Source organism: Sordaria macrospora, chromosome 1 (genome assembly GCF_033870435.1).
Source record: "Sordaria macrospora chromosome 1, complete sequence".
Taxonomy (NCBI): Eukaryota; Fungi; Ascomycota; class Sordariomycetes; order Sordariales; family Sordariaceae; genus Sordaria; species Sordaria macrospora.
The window spans coordinates 6,435,305-6,456,801 of record NC_089371.1 but is presented as its reverse complement, the minus strand read 5'-3'; the positions used below and the strand labels follow the sequence as shown (position 1 = coordinate 6,456,801).

Sequence of the window (21,497 nt, the reverse complement as noted above, 5' to 3'; positions counted from 1 at the left end):
AGACGACGTAAAGACGGAACTTGTGGTGTTGGGCGTTGCGGCTGGGCATGCAGTTAAGCACTAAGAAGCAGCTAGTAAAGTGGCTGGTTATGATAGTTTACCCGCTGGCAGTGGAAACAATCGTCAACTTTTCACTTCTCGACCCTTGACACAGCCAAAGCCATTGTACAGTAAAGCGACGGCATGAGTCGCCAACTCCGGAACTCTAGCCTTGCATGCTTCCTTTTCATTTCTAATCTCAACAACATGAGTTCTCGGTAAGTGATGGTGGTGACTGCCGGGTGGCTTTGCTGGTGTTTGGGAAGATTCTAGACTTTGAGGTTGACGGGAGGGACCCAACGGCGTAAACTCATCGGCTATCGTGAGTTTCTGAGTAACGTAACCCGAGTGTAATCAAGTGCAATGTAATGTACCCCAAACCCGTCAGCTCAATCAACAGACTTCCATCTCACACTGGTAATTCATTTTGTCTACGCTTCGCTAACAAGAAGCCTAGACAAACATACGGAGCAGCATCACTTATTTCGTTGACCTACGTGGTTGAATTAAAGCTTGTTGCGATGAAACCTGATATTGACCCTGCTGTTGTTTCTAGGGGACCAGCCTCCTCAGATCTCATACCGCCTGGTACGTACCGTAATGACACCCCATTACACCATCTCGGGCCAGGGGTTGGTAAGTTTGGATGGAAGTTGGGATGGCGCCCACGGCAAGCGCTGACCAGACGACACTAGGGCGCAAGGATGCAGCCTGTATGGGATCGATGGAGACCGCACTTGCGCTTGAGCAGGCTCCAAGAAAAGGCACTAGAGGAAAAAGGAGCGTGCCCAGTACCTTCCCAGTTATGGTGGGATGATGACGTTGGTTTCGAGCCCAATTACACTCCCGGGCAATTGGCTGGAAGTCCAATGTCACTGGCAGATGCGAGCAAATGTCACCGAAAAATGTCATGGGCGGTTCCCAACCTCAACATGCTCAACCAGGGCATTCAGGATGGGAAAAAAGAGGCATCGACATGGCCAGAAACCGGCCACAAACCGGACCGGACCCTGAAACTTCGTCAGACCCAACATTGCTTTGGTAATGTACTATCACGTATCATGCTACGCCCGATGTTTGTTCCACTGGGGGAAGGAACGAGGGGAGTTGGAGCGTGTGCCAGTCACTCCTACCCGGTGTTGCTGCTGCGCAGTCCCAGAAGTGGGTTTCGGGAGCCTTCTTCTCCATGCCCCTCCCGTCACTGCCTCCTTCCTTAAATGTGTTTGTCTGCTTCTCGTCTCTCCCGTATTTCTGGTGTCTCCAGTTTTCCTCCTTCCAGTCGCAAGTTCACAATCACCAAGAGGGCCTCCTTCTGTAATTATCTCAGCAGGTCATCGGAGTCTTCTCGTAGGTTCCCATCAAACAACAACCGCCGAACTGTGGACATATCGGTCCTAACCGCAGCCCAACCACACGGATTCCAGGCCGACAGGGCAGTTATCCATCACATCATCAGCAGGCCCCCGGATAAGAGCTGAAGAAGGAACTTGGTAGCTTGCCAAGATCACGGTCACACGCCCAGTCTCTTCCACTCACCCACCCTGTCTGTCCACTTCCTAGTCTCAGACCAACCCCGCCCTCACTCCCACCCTCTCTGTCCACGAGTTCCTTCTCCCGGCTTCCCCTCTTAAACATCAGGCTCTGCCACACTCCGCAGCCTAGAAGAAGGCTGGCTTGAGAAATTTTCATAACACCCAGTCACCACCCCGCTGGCCTGAGATTCCAGACTTCACCTGGTCATCCATCCTCTCTCGGTCCTTCACCGGCTATTCATACCACCACTCAAGAACAACAACAACCAACATCATACACTAGCGACCATGGCCAGCAGAAGCCGGGTCGAGTTCGACGACTACTACAGGGAGTCACCCCGCCGCGCTTCTAGCCGCGCTCCTAGCCGTGCTCCCAGCCGTGGCCCTCCCGTCCGCTACGCTGATGAGGATATCGATATTCACATCCATGATGACCGCACTCCCGCCTTCCTGCGTGATGACAGGCGTTCCGAGGCAGGCCAGATGGTGCTGAGACAGAGGGAGGTTGAGACTGTTGAGCGTCCCAGGCGAAGGTCACCCAGCCCTGTGCACATGCACGAGCGCATCGTCCACAGAGCTAGGAGTATCAGCCCTGAGCCCCGGAGGCGCACTGAGCAGTCGGACATTCATATCCATACCCTCGACCGTGTCCGCGAGTCTAGCCGCCCTCCTGCTGACAGGATTCGCGCAAGCACCCGCATTGTCGAACGTCAGAGGAGCCCGTCTCCTCCCCGCATGGAGAGGCTTGAGATTCGGGAAACCCAGCGGGAACGCCAGCGCCCTCGCTCCCCTTCGCCTGACCGGAACATTCGTGAGCACATCCGCATTGTTGAGAGGGAGAAGGAGCGTGAGCCCAGCCCGCCGCCTCAGCCTCAGCAGCCTCAGGTCATCAAGGGACCTGTCATTGAGAGAGAAGTCATCACTCACTACCGCGATATCGACCATGGTATGTTACTTTCCTTCCAATCCATATTGCAGAATTCAAGCTTGCAGAGCACTAACACATACAAGGCATGATCTCCGTGCGCCCACCATCTCGCCCTGCCTCCCCAGTTCGCCGCAAGCAGCCCCAGCTTTCCGAAACCGAGATCGACATCTACACCTCTCGCAAGGACACCGAAATTGACATCCACAGGCACGCCTCCAAGAGCCGTGGCCGCTCTCAGGAGCGCCGCTCGCCCAGACATGCTTATGATGACGATCTCTTGATCCACGCCGATACCGGTCGCCTCCATGTTGACGTCGAGCGTCGCCGCAGCGTTTCTCGCAGCGGCCGTCGTGCTCATTCGGAGGCTCCTCCCCACATTGACTTTGACGATGAGGCTAGGTACATCACGTCCAAGATCGACTCGAGGGGCCAGATGGGCGAGGCGTACAACGGTATCACCAAGGACTGGACCATCATTGATGTTCCTCCCGGAACCGAGCGTGTGCGGTTGGATGGTGCCGGTGGTGCCTCTGCCGAGGTCACATGGCAGAAGTACAGCGGAGTTAGGCGCTCCCAGTTCATCCCCGAGCGTGATGAGAGGAGTGTCGTTTCCTCCGGTTCTGACCGTGACCATGACCGTGACCGTGAGCGCGACCGTGACGCCCGCGATAGCAGACTCAGTATTCAGATCTACAACGAGCGGGGCGGTGACGACCGTGAGAGGGTGACCGAGAAGGTCACCGATAGGCGCATCAGCATCCACGGCTCGCAGAACCCCCGTCGTAGCGAGATGTGGACTGAGATCACCAAGGATCTCGTCACTCGTGAAGCCATTGAGGAGCTTGGTTATGACTATGAGGAAACCGAATACTTCTTCTACATCATGCAGTACCTGCGCTATGTAAGTTGTCCTCCGGTCGAACTTTTATTTTGTGGGCCAGTCACTAACCCATCAAACAGGAGGATGTTCTTCGCTGCGTTCAGCTTTCCGACAAGATTCGCCAGGCTCGCAAGGATCGCATTCGCGAGATTCAGTGGGAGCGCGAGTACTCTCGCGATGACTACGATTTCCGTGATCACCACCACAACAACCACAGCCACAGCCGCCATCGCTCACGCGATGATCGCTGGGACGACGAGCGCGAGCGTATCGTCGAGCACGAGGTCATCTATGACAGCCGAGCCGGTGGCAGGTATCGCTAAATGCTCACCTCTCATGCGGATTACGACTCGACTATAGACCTGGCACGTTATGTACGGGAAGGTAATACCAAGCGCGTTGGATTAAATGGATCTTCTTCTGCCTATACACTTTCTTTTCCCTTGGTTTGGTTCTGGATGGTTGTTTTTGGTTAATCATGTTACCCCTCACGTCATGTCACGATGTATGTCATGTTTGGTTGTTATTTTGGATGGTTGATCTTATGACTTATGACGAAAAAGAAAACATTACGTACGAAAGATGATGAACAAGTCATGTATGCGATGAATGTCAATGAGTACCGCATTCAGAATGTTGGTTATATGTACGTTTCATAGGGGAAGGAGCTGGAGGAGGGTGTAGTGGTTGTGTCCTTAGACCAGCATAGCATATTTACGACGTTTATGACTAATCTGCGCCCATGTCTTTGTGGACTGTCGACAGCTTCCAACTTCTTTTTCAAATCTCATGTTATTTCTGATCGAACTAGCTCAGGCTTGTACGAGCTGTGGTTTAAGGCCTCGTACGTAGAGGATTATTTGTGACCTTGTCGATGTTCGTGATACAGTATGACAGGCTGTACTCCGAGAGTCCCTCAAGTAAACAAAGGGAATAAGGGGGTGACGAATTATCATCAAAATGTAGCCGTATCACCCTTGAGGTGTCAGTTGGCCGGAGGACAGCTTGCTAGGACCTGTAATAACATCTGGCATACCCAAAAAGTCTAATAATAAGATATGATAGAAAAGTCTAAGGATCACCAGGTAGAGATATGGGTAGATGGGAAGTGGTTCTTATAAACGATGACAGACGGGATGGCAGACGGGATGGAGGACTGAAGATCAGATGGAGATGCGTATTGTTCGCTTAGGAGACCAGCTCTTGATTTTGTTAAAGTAGCTCGCACTACACGTATGATATGTACGTCTGTACCGTAATGGTATCATCCGTACGACTTTCTACCTAATCTGATTCCACCCAGTCGAATGATGGGACCTTTATGTATCTATAACGGTCGGGTACGTTGTGAACCGATCCAGCTGTCCGACAGGTTCGGTCTCGCTTTCGTAGAACTAGCCCTCTTGTTCTTTCTCTAGTCTCAGTCTCAGTCTCGGTCTCTACCAAAGACACTTTCGAGAAACAAATACGCTCCCTCCTCGTCAAGGATTCGCTTCTACTCCCACTCCCACTCCCACTCCCACACCCGCTTCTGCTTTCACCTTTGCTCCTCGCTTGAATTCTCGCCCAACCACTTTTTCCACCACTTTTTCCACCACTCGCTGTACCACTTACGTAGCCAAGTCACATTGAAATTCAAAGTCCCACCGGGGGAGGAAGAGAAAGGTGGTAATGGTGATGTCTCATCTTGAGCTTGAGCTTTCTAAGCAGATAACACCGCCGCCGCCGCCGCCGCCGCCGACAACGACGATGGTCCATTTGCCAAGATGTGCTTGACTATTTCGTCTAAGCTGCCGTTGCTGTCGCCGTCCACATTACCGGCAGTCCACTTCCACTCTTTATGAATCCGCTTGCCATCTTTATCCATAAAGTCTCCCGTGACGCGCAGCTCTGGCTCTGTTGCTGCGTCATCACCGGGATTGTCATTGTGGGTGTGGCTTGAGACAAAAGCAAACCGGATGCCGAAGGTCTCGGTGTCGTCGTCGACGAGACCGAGGTCATCTTGGTGGATTATCCAGCTTGTTGTAGTTGCAGCAGTGGGAGGAGCGGCTGCTTCGCCGTTGTTGTTCTTGGGGTTGCGCATCTCCTGGGCAAGCGGGTAATAATACAAAGTCAAAGCGCGAGGCACCGCATTGCTAAGGTAGCGGACCAGCTCCTTGATGTTCTCATAGACCGAATCAGTCTGGTTAGGCGGGAACGAGCTGACGAGGTGGTTAGACTGCGGGTGAAGGAGGTAGATGGAGAATCTAGTGCCGAAGATGGGGGAGGGCTTGGCGAGGATGCGCAAGCGCGCGGCGGGCGTGATGGTTAGGTCGAATTGGACTTCGGACGGGTGGAGGAGGGTTTTCATGAGCGCCTCGGAGGGCGGAGCACCGGGGGAGGAGCCCTTGTTAATGTTTTCGGTCATGCTGAATGAGGATGGGATCCCTGCGGAGCGGAGGGCGGCGCAGAAGGCGGCTAGGAAGGTAGTACAGTCTTCCAGTGTCTTTTCGTGTCTGTAGTAGGTGATAATGGGGAGGAGAAGGTTATAGGGCGGTGGTGGGCCTCTGGCTGCGTTGGGCGCAGTCCGCTCGGAACGCTTGAGCTGGTTCTGTCTGTGAGCGTTGCCCAGGAGGAGGTGTAGGGTGATTGAGGCGGTCTCAGCGTCGATATCGCCAGGTAAAGGTGCCCTGGAGGGATCTTGGTCTTCCAAGCCCACCAGCTCGAACGAAATGGTCCGGTTAGGATCGAGGGCGCAAGTTACAGCCGACTGTTCTAGACGGACATGGTGACCGTGGAGTGTGCGACCTTCTCGGTTGATCTCGTGCCAGAGTTCTTGCGCAAAGATGGTATTCCGTGCCTCTTTAACACGATCGTCCAACGGAGCATCCTCGGGCAGAGGGCGAGGAAGAGCTGATCTTCCGATGACCTCCCCATTGTGCAAAAGTGTGACCTGGAGACGTTCGGATCTGGAACCCATTCTCCCGTATTCTAGACGGACAGAACCATCCTCGGCCCTTTTCAATGGCGCAACGCTATTGTTCTTGAACATGGGCGCAGCATTGGAAAAGCCGAACTTGACACCCATATCGTGCGGCTCTTGGGGTAGGCGGGCGGTTGACCAGCCTTTTTGGCTAACGGTCAAGACTTCCTGCCAGTATTTGGTCTCGGAGTTGATCTCTTGGCGAAGCCTGTTGGCAGCGGCAAGAGCAGTATCGGCTGCTTCGTTGAGCGCGACCAGTCGCTTGCCAATGGTGATCAGCTTGTTGTCGGCCACTCTGCTCTGGGTCAGAGGAGTAGGCGTGTCGAGCTGGGTGGCGCCGATGGATCCGATCGGTACTTGGCTTCGTAGCCATGGCGAAATCGAGACGGCGGCTTGCGTGGGGATTTCTTTTGAGAGAAGGAGCGAGATGAAGTCGAGAAAGTTGGAGGAGATCTGGATCGCCTGGCCGAGGTTCATGACGATGTTGTGGCGAGCAGCAATAATATCGGGTTTCTTGGTGTCATCGTCGGCCTCCTGCTCGGTAACCATTTCGACATCTTCGTGAGTCCCATTGCGCTCGGCAATGACGTTCCTGCGCACTTCCTCTTCGTTGAGAGCTCGAAAACCGCCGGGCTCTGCGTTGACGCGTCGAATAAAGTCTGCGATTGTCTGGGGCCCTCTACTGTTTGGCGGCCTTGGCCGTAGGTTGAGAGGGGAATCCATTGTCCAAAATAATGACTGCAAATATGCGGAATATGGGTGGCTTGTAGCAAAGTATCGTTGTTGTCGTCTTTGTTTGCGATTTCAAGAAGTCATGCAGCTTGGTCAAGGCGACAGAGCTTCGCGGTTGCTCAGTGCCAGTGGAAGCTGCCTGCCGAATGCACGGGCGGCGACGCACAGACCATAGTATCCGTGCCGTTCCCGTCGAATGCGGGCCGCCGGGTGACAGTCCAGTCGCGCCGGACGAAGAGATGAAAACGGAACCTTGTCCACCGCGTGGGTCTCTTCCGTCTTTCACGGTCCGGCTAAATCTACTGTATGGTTTGGTTAATCTACTGTATGCTCCAAGCCCAATGTTCGCCAACGTCTTTCAACGACTAAGCAAGAAAGAGTGTAGAAATTTGGCCTCTGCAGATTCGCAAAAGTCCTTCAGAAGGCCCAGAAGCTTAGGAGCGGAATCATAGGGTTTTTGGGTTTAGTTTTTGGCGAAAGACACTTGGACATAGCTGCTCCGATACCCTACGGTGGCCGCCGTCTTCAACTGCAGACTGAGGTCACTTGCTTCACTTCCTCTGAGGCGCATTCATTGCCCTATCCGGGATTGGGAAATTAACCTGGAGATGCTCGTTGGAAACGACCTATGCATTTTTTGAGGTGTGGTAACGGTGGTTGATGCCTTGAGATTTGGTGATGACTGATGTCGGTGGCACAAAGTCTCATGGCCCGTGTCACTTGGTGGTTTTGCTGGGACTTTCATGTGGGTACAGTGGATTTAATCAAAGCATACAGTAGATTTAGCCAGAGCGGTCTTTCTCGGACAGGTACCGGCCGGACGGGAAGGTGCGCCGAAATGATAGGGGATTAAAGAAAATTCAGTGACCCCCACAGCGAGCTTTTGGTTCCAGGTCCAGGCTCGCTCCATGCGCCATTTCAAACAGGGACCGGCACTTGTCATTACGTCCGGTAGTGCTGGGAGACACTGCACTGTGTTACCTCAATGTTTATCGATAGGCCCTTCTTTTTGTAAGGTTGGCCGAGCGGCACAAGTTCAGTCAACACTGAGGTTATTCCCATCATTTCACCACACGGGAGGCAAATCACATGTCGTTCACCAAGACGGTTACACCGCTCTCCAGAGAAGATGGGCAGTTTGACAGGAAGAATAACTTGTTTTTGTGAAAGATGGTGGACAGATTTTATACAGGTCGGCCCTATCAGATCGTATCAGAACCCTTGGCAGTCCATTCGATGCGGCTGGGAAGTGGTAATAAGGTTTGCCCTGACGAGCCCTGGCAACGGATCGTCTCTGCCCGTGGGCCGCGGCGGGCACGGCGGACTCCATCTTGACGTTGTCAATGGCCATGTCACCCCGCCAGTTATGTCATCCAATGACCCAATCGCTCTTGCTGGGGGCTGCAAAAACCCCTCACCTCCAAGACTTTCCCCAATCCGCCGAGCATTTCAGAAACCTGCACCACCACCGCCGAGCTTCACGTTCTGATACGATCCACATGTCAGAATCCTTCTGAGAAAACTTGGAGGTTTCTGTGAGCGAAGTGTGTCTGTTGTTTATGTGTTGTTACGACTCGGACGATTCGCCGGACCATGGAGCAGACTGAAGAGGACGGGAAGATGAGGTTTGCTACCACCTACAGTGAGGCCGCTGACAGAGGGATGAAAGTGTTGACAACCCCGCCATTGCCCGCCGCGCGCAGTGGGCGGTCCGATAAGATAAGAGCTCTTCCGTTTTCTTAGCACCCTGTTAGCGCAGATGCCCACCCCGTCATCCATGTCACTGCAGGCGCTATGCGTCAGTAGCCGATCAGCACACTTCCACTCGAGCTTCCACTTGGCGGCGTAACAACCCAGCAGCTGTATACCTGAGAGACCCTCGCTCTCTCCGGACTCGCAGTGCCGTACTTGTAGGTACACAGTAGGTACTTAGACAAGGAGTCGTACTTGGGTTTGCGCCGCTGTTAATGGCCAAGACTGAAAAGAATTCGTCTCCGATTTTCAAGTGGAAAGCTGACGTTGCCCTCTTTCGTGTCTCTTTCATCTCTTCCGTCTTCCTCTTGACGTTTTCCTGAACCTCCTACCTATCCATACCGCGAATCTTGAGCTTGTCGCGATCCAGACAGGCATCATTCGTTCTATCAACATCACCAGGACAGGGACTACCATATACTTTTAGTCTTTTTCTGTACAAGTCCCCTTGACTATCTCGGTGCTTCCAGGTTGGAGCCTGGAGCATGCCCATTTTTGATCGAACCTTCTTCTCTCGACCATTATCTATCCTCTATAACCCATTTCCGGCGCTCTTTGCCCTCTTCCTCCTCTCGGCCTCCTCGCTAGGCATCCGACTCCTACTGAGCTCGACCACTCCTCGAAAAGTACTACCAACGAAAATGTCGCCAGAATCCACCAAGATGGCGCCCAGAAAGAAGATCGCCATCATGACTTCGGGCGGCGACTCCCCCGGCATGAACGCCGTCGTACGCGCCTGTGTCCGCATGGCCATCCACATGGGCTGCGACGCCTACTGCGTCTACGAAGGCTACGAGGGTTTGGTTCGGGGCGGTGATCTCATAAAGAAGATGGACTGGTACGACGTGCGCGGTTGGCTCTCAGAAGGTGGTACCTTGATCGGTACCGCTCGCTGCATGGCTTTCTACGAGCGCGCTGGTCGTCTTACTGCCGCCAAGAACATGATCCTCAATGGCATCGATGCCCTCATCATCTGCGGAGGAGACGGCTCCCTTACCGGTGCCGACAGGTTCCGTGCTGAGTGGCCTTCGTTGCTGGACGAGCTGGTCTCTACTGGCGAGCTGACGGCCGAGCAAATTCACGCTTACAAGCACCTCAACATCGTTGGTATCGTCGGTTCCATCGACAACGATCTGTCTGGTACAGATGCCACCGTTGGCTGCTACTCGGCTTTGGCGAGAGTTTGCATGTGTGTCGATCTGATCGAGGCTACCGCTTCTTCCCATTCCCGTGCCTTCGTCGTTGAGGTCATGGGCAGACACTGCGGTTGGCTAGCTTTGATGGCAGGTGTCGCGACAGGCGCAGATTTTATTTTTATTCCTGAGAAACCTAGGGAGGACAACTGGAGAGAGGAGATGTGCAACGTTGTTCAGGAAGTACGTATTCGCATGTTTTGGTCCGGATTACTCTACCACTAAATGGCTATGGCTAACGAGTGGAAACGAACAGCATCGTAAGCTTGGAAAGCGCAAGACGATTGTCATTATCGCCGAGGGTGCCCTCGACAAGTTCGGAAACAAGATTTCATCCGAGCAAGTAAGAGACCTCCTCGCCGACAAGGATGGCCTCGCCCTCGATACCCGTATCACTACTCTCGGCCACGTTCAGCGCGGTGGTACCGCCGTCGCATATGACAGGATGCTTGCGACCCTCCAGGGTGTCGAGGCCGTCAAGGCTGTCCTGGAAGCCACCCCCGAGACCAAGACTTGCTTCATCGCCATTACCGAAAACAAGATTGTCAGGAAGCCCCTGATGGAAGCGGTGCTGGATACCAAGGAGGTCGCCAAGGCGATTGAAAGCCAGGATTTTGACGGAGCCATGGCTCTTCGTGATGCCGAGTTCTCGGAGCAGTACAAGTCGTTCATGATGACAACTGCAGGCCAGATTGATCACGAGACGATGCTGCCAGAAAAGGAGGTGAGTGATCATGATACTACTTGCGCATCATCTGGTTGACTTTGGCTAACCTCCATCCAGCGCATGAAAATTGGCTTTATCAACGTCGGGGCCCCCGCTGGTGGTATGAATGCCGCCGTCCGAGCTGGTGTGGCGTACTGCTTGTCTCGTGGCCACGAGCCCATTGCGATCCACAACGGCTTTGCAGGCTTTGCGCGCCATCATGGCGATTCCCCAGGCGCAGTGCGGCCCTTCGACTGGCTCGAGGTAGATGGCTGGGCCAGCAAGGGCGGTTCTGAGATCGGTACCAACCGTGAACTCCCGAGTGAGTCTGGTATGGAAACTATCGCCAACCTCATCGAGCAGTACCAGTTCGATGCCCTGTTCCTAATCGGCGGCTTCGAGGCTTTCCACGCCGTCGAGGAACTGCGCAAGGCCAGAGAGCAGTACCCATCTCTGTGCATTCCCATGACGCTGCTCCCAGCGACCATCTCCAACAATGTTCCCGGCACTGAGTATTCCCTCGGTTCCGACACCTGCCTTAACGAGCTTGTCGACTATTGCGACAAGATCAAGCAGTCTGCGTCTGCCACCCGCAGACGTGTCTTCGTCATTGAGACACAGGGTGGCCGTTCCGGTTATGTCGCGACCCTTGCCGGTCTCGGCGTTGGTGCCTCGGCTGTTTACCTTCCCGAGGAGGGGCTCAGCTTGGATATGCTCAGCGAAGATGTCCGTCATTTGAAGGAGGTGTTCGCTCAAGACAAGGGACAGAGCAGAGCCGGTCGCGTTATCTTGATCAACGAGAAGGCCTCCAAGGTCTACAACGCCAAGCTCATTGCCGATATTCTCCGCGACGAGGCCCATGGCCGTTTCGAAAGTCGTGAGGGTATCCCCGGTCACATGCAGCAGGGTGGTGTTCCCTCGCCCATGGACCGTTGCCGTGCTGTCCGCCTGGCCATCAAGTGCATTCAGCAGCTTGAGAAGTATGGACGCAACGTGCACAACCGCGTCAAGACCGATCCTATGAGCGCTAGCGTCATCGGTATCAAGGGAGCGAGTGTCGTCTTCACACCGATCCAGAAGTTGGCGGAGGAGGAGACCGACTGGCCCAACAGACGCCCCAAGGCTGCCTTCTGGCTTAGTATGAAGGAGATTGTTGACATCCTTGGAGGCCGTCCGCGACACACCTTGCCTGAGCCCGATCTTACGGGAGTCAAGGCTAAGGATGTGAAGCGTGGGCTTGAGCCGGCTCAGTAAATCTTTCCTCTATAACGGTTTTATGCCATACTTGCGATTAGATTGTTTATGCTCTGGGAGTTTTAGCAGTGCTGAATGTGATTTTGCACCAAACCGGACTGGCATGGATAAGGAGTCTTGTACCTAGATGGGGGGGACAATGCAAAAAGAGGTTATCGTTATGATGGTATGGGTAGATTATGAGAAGAACTGATATGACTTTGATACATGCTTTGGGCATAACAAAGGCAACACATTTTTGCTTGCCTATGTGAAGTCCGGTGATGCATGTACTACTATATATACTGAACAACTATAGTGGCATTAATAACAAAGTATAAACAGTTCTTTGAAGCCATGCCAATATTGGACTTTGATTTCAAAGGGGTATCCTCAAACGCCTTTTCCTTCTTCCTCATCGCTATAAAATAACCACGTGAAAAGGTCAAATAAGCTCGTCCGCATATTCATCGGTGTCAACTCAACAGCGTCATCCACAAGAGTAATTCAGACATGTCCACAACTCCGAGCTTAATAAGTAGCCATAAAATTGCACCCTCTTCAATTCGTTACTACATTGCTCCATTCATTCCCCATTAGATACCAATAACTAATTATACACTCTTCTCCTGCCCCTGATACGCCTGCTCGTGACCGAGATCCCCCAGTGCCTCCACCCTCGTCGTCGTGTGGTTGTTATCTGCCATCAACTCATGACTACAACTCTGATCCGGCAACTCGTACACCGCCCTCGGCGCATCCAACTCCATCGGCCGTTCCGTCGTGTCCAGCTGTTGCACATTCGTGTATCCTCCTCCGCCCTGGCCCCCAGGCCCCATCTTCTGATCCCATTCTTCTTGGACCCCGTAACCGCCAGCAGCAAGCGTGCCATAGGGTGAAAGCGGCGAGGTAGTAGCGGTGGGCGCCTCCGACCCCACGACTGTCGTTTGGCCATCTTCTTCGGCAAGGGCCGAATTCTTGTTCTTGTTTCTCCTAAAGAGGAAAATAGCGGCGATGATGGCACCCAAAGCAACGACGCCTAGACCGACGCCCACGCCAACGCCGATCTTGGCGCCGGAGGAGAGGCCGCCGGAGGAGGCAGAGTCCGCGGCAGCGCCGGGGTCAGGGCTCGTGGTCGTGCTGCCGGAACCGGAGCCAGAGGTGGCGGACGGGTTAGATGGAGAGCCGGTCGTGGTGCTGCCAGTACTCGGCTGCTTCGCGCTGTTCGGGTCCCATTCGGGAACAGTCCGCCACTGCTTCCAGTCGTTATCGTTGCCGTCCAGCGCCACCTCAGCCAGCTTGCCACCGACCATGTAATAGATGCGCACTTTGGCCGTGTGCGTGTCCTGGATGATGGCGCTGACGACGGTGAGTTCGGCATTGCTTTCGTCGGCTTGCGGCCAGTAGGTCGTTGACTGGTTTTCCCAGAGGCGCCAGACGTAGTTTTGCGAGGTGAGCCGGTAGAGAGACTTGTCGCTGCCGATGTAGTAGACGTAGCGCATCCAGGCGGTGTCGAGGCTGATGCCGATGGATTTGGGCTGGCCGGTCCAGAAGGGGAGGGTGTAGTTGAAGGGGGCGGAGTAGTCGATTTCGAAGGAGGACTCGGAGGCCGAGTTGGTGCTGAAGTTGCCTTTGAGGGGGTGTGGGGTGGTTGCTAGATGGGGGGTGAGGGAGGTTAGTATGATGGTGTTGCTCCCGGTTGGTACCTAGTAGGTGGACTCTTCTAGGAGACACTCACAGATATACCAACTCTTGTCCAGGCCCCATCTCGTAAGTTGAATGTTCTTGTCGTCCCGTGGTGTGACGACGGTGAAGTTGCCGCTATCTTTGCCGGCGGTTGCGGCGATCGCGTTGTTCGACGGAACGTCATGGTTGATGGTTCCCTCCCAAGACCATGTGAAAGTATTTGGATCATAGCGAAGCTCGTTGAGATGCATATCCTCATCGTGATAATAGAGTCGATAACCAAGTTTGTCGCCGCGATTAAACACAGTCATGCCAGAATTGGTGTGCGGCGTCGGCGCTCCATCGGCCACAACGGGCCAGAATTGTGTCTCCGCGTCCATGTAAAGACCGGTCGATGCATTACACTTGAAGATGGCGTTTCTGATACTGTTGGACTCATCCAGGTAGAATAATGATGACCTGAGCAGAAGTTAGCGACGTCAGTTGGAATCAGGTAGACAAGTAGGAACTCACCAGACATTTGTTTGGTCATACCAGCCAGTCCCGGTCAAAGGACTGCCAGTTTTGGGCGGGTTCTCGGTGAAATTGAGGTAGTTGCCGCCCGTGGCTGAATAGTAGATAGTATCCATTCCCATGCTGTTGCACCTGGTATATCTGTATTGGCCTGTAGTCTCGTTGAGGACGACAACCTGACTAGCGACCGTATTCCACCATGAAGCCATAGTAGCTCCAGAGGGTATGACTGAAGCCGCAACCAACAGGAGCGTCAACAGCGGCTTAGGTATCGACATGGCGCCGAAGAGAGCCATTGCGACTGAGGGGAGAGCCCAAGCAACGGTAGTCTTTGAGGGACTGAAGATGTATGCTCAGGAAAGTAACAGGGCCAGAGTTGAGAGCTTGAAAGGGGGAAAGGGGAACGGCGAAGCGGCTTTGGATAGACGGCAGCGCTCCGGGCAGCAGCCACAATGTCTAGCAACAAGAGCGGCGTCGTACAGGAGAATCCTTCCGCTCGATAAGAGAGAGGTTAAAAGAGGGTTAGGGGAAGGAAAAGGAAAAAGAAAAGAAAAGTGAGGGTGGGAGCGAGAGGAAGAAGTGTAATTTCAGCCCTAAAGATCTGGAACTTCAATTGGAGGTTGCCTGGGTCTCTTGAGTCTCATATGAGCGAGAGACTCGTCCTCCACTCCCGTTTCCAGTCCTAGTTTCAATCCAGAGAGAGCAGTCCAGCTCCTTAGTCAACTCTTTGCTCACCCACACCCTTTCTTCCTGATCCCCCATCTCTTGCGGCTTTTCATCATCCATCATCCCATGCCATCAATCTCCAGACTCCTCCTTTCGAGAGGAAACATCAACGGCGCTTGGCCTTCCTAGGGTTAACGCTGCGGACCAGCCTTATCACCCCCCTGCTTGTTCATATAGTTCTGACCCTCTCTCCCGCGCCTCCAGATTTGATGACCCCCTTGTTTGAAAGTCCCATTCCAGGAACACCAACGAGGGCAAATTCAGCATTTCGGGGAAGAGGAGACCGCGGTTGAGAACTCAAAGCGGCATGGACATGACACTTGTGTGACATTGCGCACCCATTCATTGCGCCAGTGAACGGCAGCGAGCAAGCGAGTGGCCACTGGGAGAGTCTGGCTGCTGCTGCTGTGGTGCAATGATGGGGGTCTGGGTCGCCCGTCAGATGCCAAGACATGGAAATGGGAACGCTGAGGAAAGGGCGAGAAGGGGGCCGACGACCGCATATGGGGACTCCTTTTTGATGATGGTTGCTCACTGCTGACAGGGGCGATTTCGTACTGCTGACCAGTCGTTACTCACCATTTGACAGATGTTTCACTCATCATATGTACTATTTTTCAAATTTCAAAATTTCAACTTCTTCTATCTGCAATGGTTGTTTTGCATCGAAGACCGATCCGACATTTGGACATCTGGATTCTGGGCATCTGCTGTGGCCTGTGGGCATCTTCCCCCTCCCTACCCCAGATCTCGTCCAGCCAACCATCTGCCCTTGCGAAAGGACTTCTTCCACTCCTGTTTATGTACATATCTGACAACTTACACACGGATCATTGTACGGCACGGGCGGCTGAACCTCAGCTTTACAGGGAAACGTTTCTAAACGAAAGAAGAAACGACAAATGTCGACGACCTCTGGATTGTGCATCGCTGGCTGAAAGAAAAGAGCTGAGTGAAGGCCTCCCGGAGCCAGCCCCGTCAACTGCAGGTAGCATCCTCAAAACTCTAAAAACCCAGGGCAGCAATCGTGTGGGTCGGACTTTTTGCTGAATGGCATAGCATACCGGGACCGGACCCCACCGCAAGCTTACTGACATCCATGTCTCTATGCGGTCGACTTGTCGTCGATGAAATTGCATCCTTTTTGGCCTCCCGCTCGTCTCAGCCCGTCTTCGGCCATCTTTTACCTATTTATTTGCGCCTCATGCAATCAACATGGCACTGTGAATTCGTGAGAGAGCTGACGAGACGGTTGACCTCGTCATCTCATGATTGCCAAGTTAGGGTTATTACCACTGCATAACTCATGTTAGTCACGATTATGCCAGGTGCCATATAAACTGTTGAACCTATGAACCTGCCGTGGAGTCGTCAGGTTGTGGGCGCTGAGTGAGCGACTTGCAGGAGATGCGCGACGATCAGTCATCCTGGACGCCTCTCACGCTTTTGCAAGATGAATGACGTCCAATCGACTGGCTGTGGGCGACCAAGAAGCGACGACTTTTCATGACTTGATCTTATTGTCAGTCCTCGATGAGTTGATCTAATATGCTGTGTTTCCGCTTTCATGCATTTTGCCCGCTTCTCCATCCCCAGCCGTTTGTTGCATGTGATTTTAGCCACGATAGTTTGGCGAGAAGGAGCTTAGGTAGAACTGGGTTCCGGGTGCTTGCGACTAGCGCGGTACCAAAAGTGTGTGCCTGCTTGGCATTTCACTGTCCCACTGAACTCCACGATCTGAAGGGGCTGAGATGTCCCTGGTGTCCGCGATAGCATCACATAGGCAACAGGAGAACCGAGGCGGATAATATCATGGTGCACACTCATCACTCTTGGGCCAGCATTTCACTACGTAAAACCGTCCTAATAAGATAACTATATTGCGTACAATGCATAGGCTCTTTCTAATATCGTTGGCAACGTTTCTGATGTAGGAAACAAAGAATCCTGTGGAAGTGAGAAGTCTCTCCTGGTACTCTGTTTCCTTCCTGACATAGTGGCAGGCATCATTGTGCCAGAAAAGGCTTCGATCAATTACATACAACATTCCGTTGCCGATTCCTTCCCATCTGTCAACGCCGTATCTCTACAACTCAAAGGCAATGCCCTCTGTCCAGTAACAAGATGTTTATGTTGCTTTATCAAAGTCAGAAAGGGGTATCCATCCGGCGGCTTGTTCCTTGATTCGAGCATGCTGAAAAGACGAAATGGTTGTTGTGAACTCCTCTGAATGCTCAAATACTTCCCGCGCAAAGACGCACTGATAGTAAACCTCATACAAAAGACCGATAACAAATCTGGCAATTTGTTGATCAAATGGTCTTCAACCCATGCAGTAACATGGCATCTTTCGGGCCGGGAATATTCTCCCGCGTCAAAGAACGGTATGTTCTCCCTTAACATTCGCCGATGGCGAAGATAACGGAGAGAATGGCGGTGGTGCTCCTCCTCCTTAACCTTACTGACCACGCAAGCCTCCACGGCGACCAGTGAAAAGGTAGTTGAGGTCTTCAATGGAAAGCCTTCCGAGCTGCTTGCTCTGGGTCTCGTCTAGCGCCGTCTCAACAATGTCTCTCTTCACGTTCTGCAACTCTGTGATGCGATCCTCAATGGTTTCTTCAACCAGAATCTTGTAGATGTGAACCTCGCTCTTTTGGCCGATGCGATGAGCTCTGTCGACGGCCTGGTCCTCAATGAATGGGTTCCAAAAGGGATCACAAACAATGACGCGCGAAGCAACAGTCAAGTTGAGACCTGCATTTCCAGCTTTGAGAGAGACGAGCAAAACCTTGACGTCAGGGTTTTCGACAAACTCCTGGATGGCGTTATCGCGTTGACTTCTGGGCATGTTACCTGTATAGCGATGGTACTTGATGTTGAGCTTGAACTTGAGGGAGCACTCGATAAGATCGAGATGAGACGTCCATTGGGAAAAGATGATGGTCTTCTCGTCGGTCTGCTGAAACTGTTCGACCAGTTCAGTCACTCGAGTTACCTTGGCCGAGTCTTGCCAATGATCCCAAATGTATTGGAGTAGGCGATCTCGCGCGTCCTTGTTTCTACTGGCGTTTGCTTCTTTGCGCAGTTGGTCAAAAACCGTCGGCTTCCAGTCCTCCTTCTCTTCCGGCTTAACCTCTGCAGGACGTTTCCCTTCGCGCTTTGCTTTGCGCTTCTTCTCCTCGCTGAGGCTGCCCAGTGACGCATCCGATGTATCTGATTCATTGCCGGAGCCACTGCCCTCATCGCTGGTCTCCGTCTTCTCCAGGGCCTCGGGCATATGAGCCGCCTGGAAAGAGGCGTAGTTGGTAACCTTGGTGTGGTCAGCGGGGCCACGGCACACCGGACATTTGGCGACAGAAGCTCCGTCCTGGCCGTTTCTGATTCCGCGGATAGCGGATTGGTCGGTCAAAGAGGAGAAGCAGTCCGTGCAAATATCATGACCGCAAGGAAGCAGGATGGTAGGATCTGGGACCGCATCGTAACATATCGGGCACTCGAACGCCTTGATTTGCTTGATCCTGTCAATGACGGCAGGCTCCAGGGTCCTCGCAAGCTCAATCATTGTAGCTTCAGCCAGATGATTCTCGGACTTAGCCTCGAAGTCGGTGAGATGCGGGTGACAACAGGCTTGCCTGAGTCGCAAGAGAAGGACAAGAATGTTGGAGTAATTCTTGCCGACCGTATTGTTTCTGACATATCTTCCGTAGATGACCTGAGACTTGTCTTGCAAGTTGGTGTAGAATTCTTTCTCTCCTTCGGAGAATTCGACGTGCTCAATGTGCTCGACCTTTGGAGGAAGGTTCAGAATAGGCTTTCCGTCTATCACTGTAGTCTTCATGCGCCTCAGCATTATGGCTTTTAACAAAGCCTGTAATTGCTTCATGGCCTTGCTCTTCTCAAAGTCGCGCCCTTTATGCCTGTGGTCCAAAGATCCGAAGGCTTCTTTGAATTTCCTTTCCTCACAAAAAGGCTTGATCTGGAGGAAACGCAACAGAGCGGAAAGTTCTGAAACACTGTTCATCATAGGCGTTCCAGTCAAACACCATCGATGATTAGCTTGAACCTGGCGGACAGCCTTCGATGACATTGTTTTGGCGTTCTTGACACATTGGGCTTCGTCCAGAATAACGCGGAAAAACTTGGTGTCAGGATGAAGCATTGGGCAATCCAGCCGGTATCGCTGCTCAGCTTGCTCGCCCAGCCCGTGCGGGTTCTCGGCTATCTTCTCGAGATAAGATTCGTGTTTCTTGAACTGAGCAGTCACGGTGCCGTACGTAGTCAGCACAACGTCGTACTTCTTGAGTTCCGTCCAAGGCTTCTTTTTGGAGCCGCCGTGATAAAGATAAACATTCATGCGGCGGTCAGCCTTCATCTTGTTTTGAATCTCTAGCTCCCATTGCTTGATCAAAGCCACAGGGCCAATGATCAGGTTGGTTGCCACTTCACCCTCTGGAGCTCTGCGGCTAGCCATGAGTGCCAACGTTGAAATCGTTTTCCCCAGACCCATATCATCGGCAAGAATTCCACCTCGGTTGTGACCTTTTTCCATATCAGTCATCCACTTGAGTGCCAACTGCTGATGTGGATAGAGAGGGTACTCTAGATCTGGTGGTGTCTCTCCGCGTTCCCCCGGTGGTATGTCCTCATCTGGCCGGATGTTGGATAGTAGCTTTTTGATGTCGTCCTCTTTCTTGAAGGGATCATCATCCAGAGCGAGCGCCCCAAGCAAGCCCACGTCTAATGGATTGTCGGTCATGACATTGGAATCGTAGGTAGCAGTCCGACTGATGACGTCGGTCAGTGTTCCGCTAGAGCCCGGGTTGTTTGGCGCATAGTAGCCTCCGTTGACCAATATGCCTGGCCGCGAGCTATCGACAGGCGCCAGGCCACCGGGTAAGCTAGGAAAGACCAGAGAACCGGTATCCGTAAAGGGTATATTGTTGGAAAAGCTTGGGAGTTGAGGTCGTGCTAGCCGAGGCGGGTGTGACGTGCTCGATGTGCTGGCGACACCAGAGTTGTAGAAAGGGCTATTCCACATATCACTCATGCCAGGCGTCAAGCCAGGCGTGTTGTAAACCTGAGGTGCAGGAGTAGGACCTCGAGGGCCTGGCAAGCTCGTGCGATGTGGTATGCCCGCTTGAGGGTTGCGGTACGATGTCTGATTACTCTGAAAGGGAGGAAACAGTGAGGTTGAATTCAAGGTTGCTGAGGATGTTGAAGATGGTTGCGCAAATCCTTGCCCAGGCACGGTATCATCATCACTATAGATAGCGGAAGTTAGTACTCTCTCGGTATAAGTTTACATACGCGCCAAAGACAACAATGAAGATCTGCACGTACCATGTGAGGTCTATGAACGGGCTGGAGTCGAAGCCATCGCCGACAAAATCGTCGAAACTGAAGTCGTCGTTGCCGAAGTAGTTGTCCTCGTTGCCTGCAAAAGGGCTCGCATTGAAGGGCTCTGAAAAGGTCGTAGCATGGTAAGTACCGCTTCCAGAAGCCGTACGCTTCGAACTACTTCCGGAATCCCTGAAAGCTTCATGGCCTAAGCTGGTACCGATTGAACGCTTCCGCTCCCGAGGAACAAACCCGCTGTATGAGTTTTGGAAGTCTGCGGAATTGTCGAGCCGGGATTCATGTGGCTGGGGTTGTTGTTGTTGTTGTTGTTGTTGTTGTTGTTGTTGTTGTTGTTGTTGTTGTTGTTGTTGTTGTTGTTGTTGTTGTTGTTGTTGGAAGGATAGCTGTCCATGCTCGTGTGAGCCTTGTTGGGTTTGTTGTTGCCCCTGTTGCTGGCGTTGTTGCAGTTGCCGCACCTGCTGGAGTTGTTGCTGTAGTTGCTGTTGCTGGCGTTGATGCTGCTGTTGCTGAGCGTACTGTTGCTGAGCGTACTGTTGCTGTTGCTGTTGCTGTTGTTGTTGAGTGTATTGTGGCTGTTGCTGTTGTTGAGGGTGTTGCCCCCTTTGTGCCTGTTGTCGATGTTGTTGACGAACTTGATTGCCCTGTTGACGTGCTCGTTGTTGAGCAGTGACAGTGCCGGCGGAGGATTGCAAGCCGTCCAACGAGCCCCAAAAGTCCGCGTCCATCGAGAGACCGAGAGAGGCTCTAACTCTGTCCATGTCCTTAACAATGTCGCAGATTTGGTCGTTGATCTCGATGAGATCGGCCTTCCTCTGGTCAGTCTCTGGCTCTTCTTCGAGCTGAGCCCGCAGTTCCAGCCGGACACTCAACTCGGTTTCCAAGTCCTCGAGGTCACTGACTTTAGCAGTGGCTTGAGGCTTGGGGTCCGATGAAGATGATCCAGTTCGCGTCTGCCACGAGGTGGATTGCGTCGAAGACGCTGTTGCTCGGCTGGGAGGTGTCATGGTTTAAGTAGTATGGCTCAAATGGCCACATGACGACGCTGTAGCGAAAGATGCTTAGAGGCTCGGTGAGTACGAGAGAGGGCGCGACGGCAGAAATTGGGCTGCAGGTAAAACAGGCAGGAATCAGCCACGATGACCAAGTTGTGTTGAATGCAAGGCAAGCGCAGCAGGGGGGGGGGAGTCGGTTACCGTTGGTTATTGCAATCAAGAGGAAGTAGCAGCCGAAGTATTTGTAGATTTGCGGAAGGTGCTA

At 52.9% G+C, this 21,497-nt stretch overlaps 5 protein-coding genes across 5 annotated transcripts; 2 read left to right on the top strand and 3 right to left on the bottom strand.

Annotated features, from left to right (window-relative positions):
• Positions 1-137: 137 nt before the first annotated feature.
• Positions 138-4,130, top strand: SMAC4_01312 (uncharacterized protein). The gene is made up of 3 exons (XM_003352430.2): positions 138-2,517; positions 2,583-3,400; positions 3,460-4,130. Exons 1-3 carry the CDS (start codon positions 1,860-1,862, stop codon positions 3,700-3,702), a joined length of 1,719 nt encoding a protein of 572 aa, XP_003352478.1. The 5' UTR covers positions 138-1,859; the 3' UTR covers positions 3,703-4,130.
• A 439-nt stretch (positions 4,131-4,569) lies between these two features.
• SMAC4_01313 (uncharacterized protein) lies at positions 4,570-7,064 on the bottom strand (the record flags this gene model as incomplete). Its single annotated transcript, XM_003352431.2, has 1 exon — positions 4,570-7,064. One exon carries the CDS (start codon positions 7,062-7,064, stop codon positions 5,082-5,084), a length of 1,983 nt encoding a protein of 660 aa, XP_003352479.1. The 3' UTR covers positions 4,570-5,081.
• A 1,142-nt stretch (positions 7,065-8,206) lies between these two features.
• On the top strand, positions 8,207-12,336 carry SMAC4_01314 (uncharacterized protein). Its single transcript, XM_003352432.3, has 3 exons — positions 8,207-10,201; positions 10,275-10,742; positions 10,803-12,336. Exons 1-3 carry the CDS (start codon positions 9,311-9,313, stop codon positions 11,976-11,978), a joined length of 2,535 nt encoding a protein of 844 aa, XP_003352480.2. The 5' UTR covers positions 8,207-9,310; the 3' UTR covers positions 11,979-12,336.
• A 173-nt stretch (positions 12,337-12,509) lies between these two features.
• SMAC4_01315 (uncharacterized protein) lies at positions 12,510-15,485 on the bottom strand. Its single transcript, XM_066089567.1, has 3 exons — positions 14,157-15,485; positions 13,696-14,102; positions 12,510-13,611 (listed from the first exon to the last, which is right to left on the bottom strand). The coding sequence occupies exons 1-3, from the start codon at positions 14,450-14,452 to the stop codon at positions 12,572-12,574; spliced, it is 1,743 nt and encodes a 580-aa protein (XP_065945807.1). The 5' UTR covers positions 14,453-15,485; the 3' UTR covers positions 12,510-12,571.
• Positions 15,486-16,717: 1,232 nt separating this feature from the next.
• SMAC4_01316 (uncharacterized protein) lies at positions 16,718-21,244 on the bottom strand (the record flags this gene model as incomplete). Its single annotated transcript, XM_066089568.1, has 2 exons — positions 16,718-20,143; positions 20,223-21,244. The coding sequence occupies 2 exons, from the start codon at positions 21,242-21,244 to the stop codon at positions 17,341-17,343; spliced, it is 3,825 nt and encodes a 1,274-aa protein (XP_065945806.1). The 3' UTR covers positions 16,718-17,340.
• Between the last annotated feature and the right edge of the window lie 253 nt (positions 21,245-21,497).

Coding starts and splice junctions, on each gene's coding strand:
- SMAC4_01314 (XM_003352432.3), top strand. CDS start 9,311: ATGCCCATTTTTGATCGAACCTTCTTCTCTCGACCATTATCTATCCTC. Junction 10,202..10,274: donor TGTGCAACGTTGTTCAGGAA/GTACGTATTCGC, acceptor GGAAACGAACAG/CATCGTAAGCTTGGAAAGCG. Junction 10,743..10,802: donor CGATGCTGCCAGAAAAGGAG/GTGAGTGATCAT, acceptor ACCTCCATCCAG/CGCATGAAAATTGGCTTTAT.
- SMAC4_01312 (XM_003352430.2), top strand. CDS start 1,860: ATGGCCAGCAGAAGCCGGGTCGAGTTCGACGACTACTACAGGGAGTCA. Junction 2,518..2,582: donor CTACCGCGATATCGACCATG/GTATGTTACTTT, acceptor AACACATACAAG/GCATGATCTCCGTGCGCCCA. Junction 3,401..3,459: donor TCATGCAGTACCTGCGCTAT/GTAAGTTGTCCT, acceptor CCCATCAAACAG/GAGGATGTTCTTCGCTGCGT.
- SMAC4_01315 (XM_066089567.1), bottom strand. CDS start 14,452: ATGGCTCTCTTCGGCGCCATGTCGATACCTAAGCCGCTGTTGACGCTC. Junction 14,103..14,156: donor TATGACCAAACAAATGTCTG/GTGAGTTCCTAC, acceptor ACTTCTGCTCAG/GTCATCATTATTCTACCTGG. Junction 13,612..13,695: donor GGACAAGAGTTGGTATATCT/GTGAGTGTCTCC, acceptor CCCCCCATCTAG/CAACCACCCCACACCCCCTC.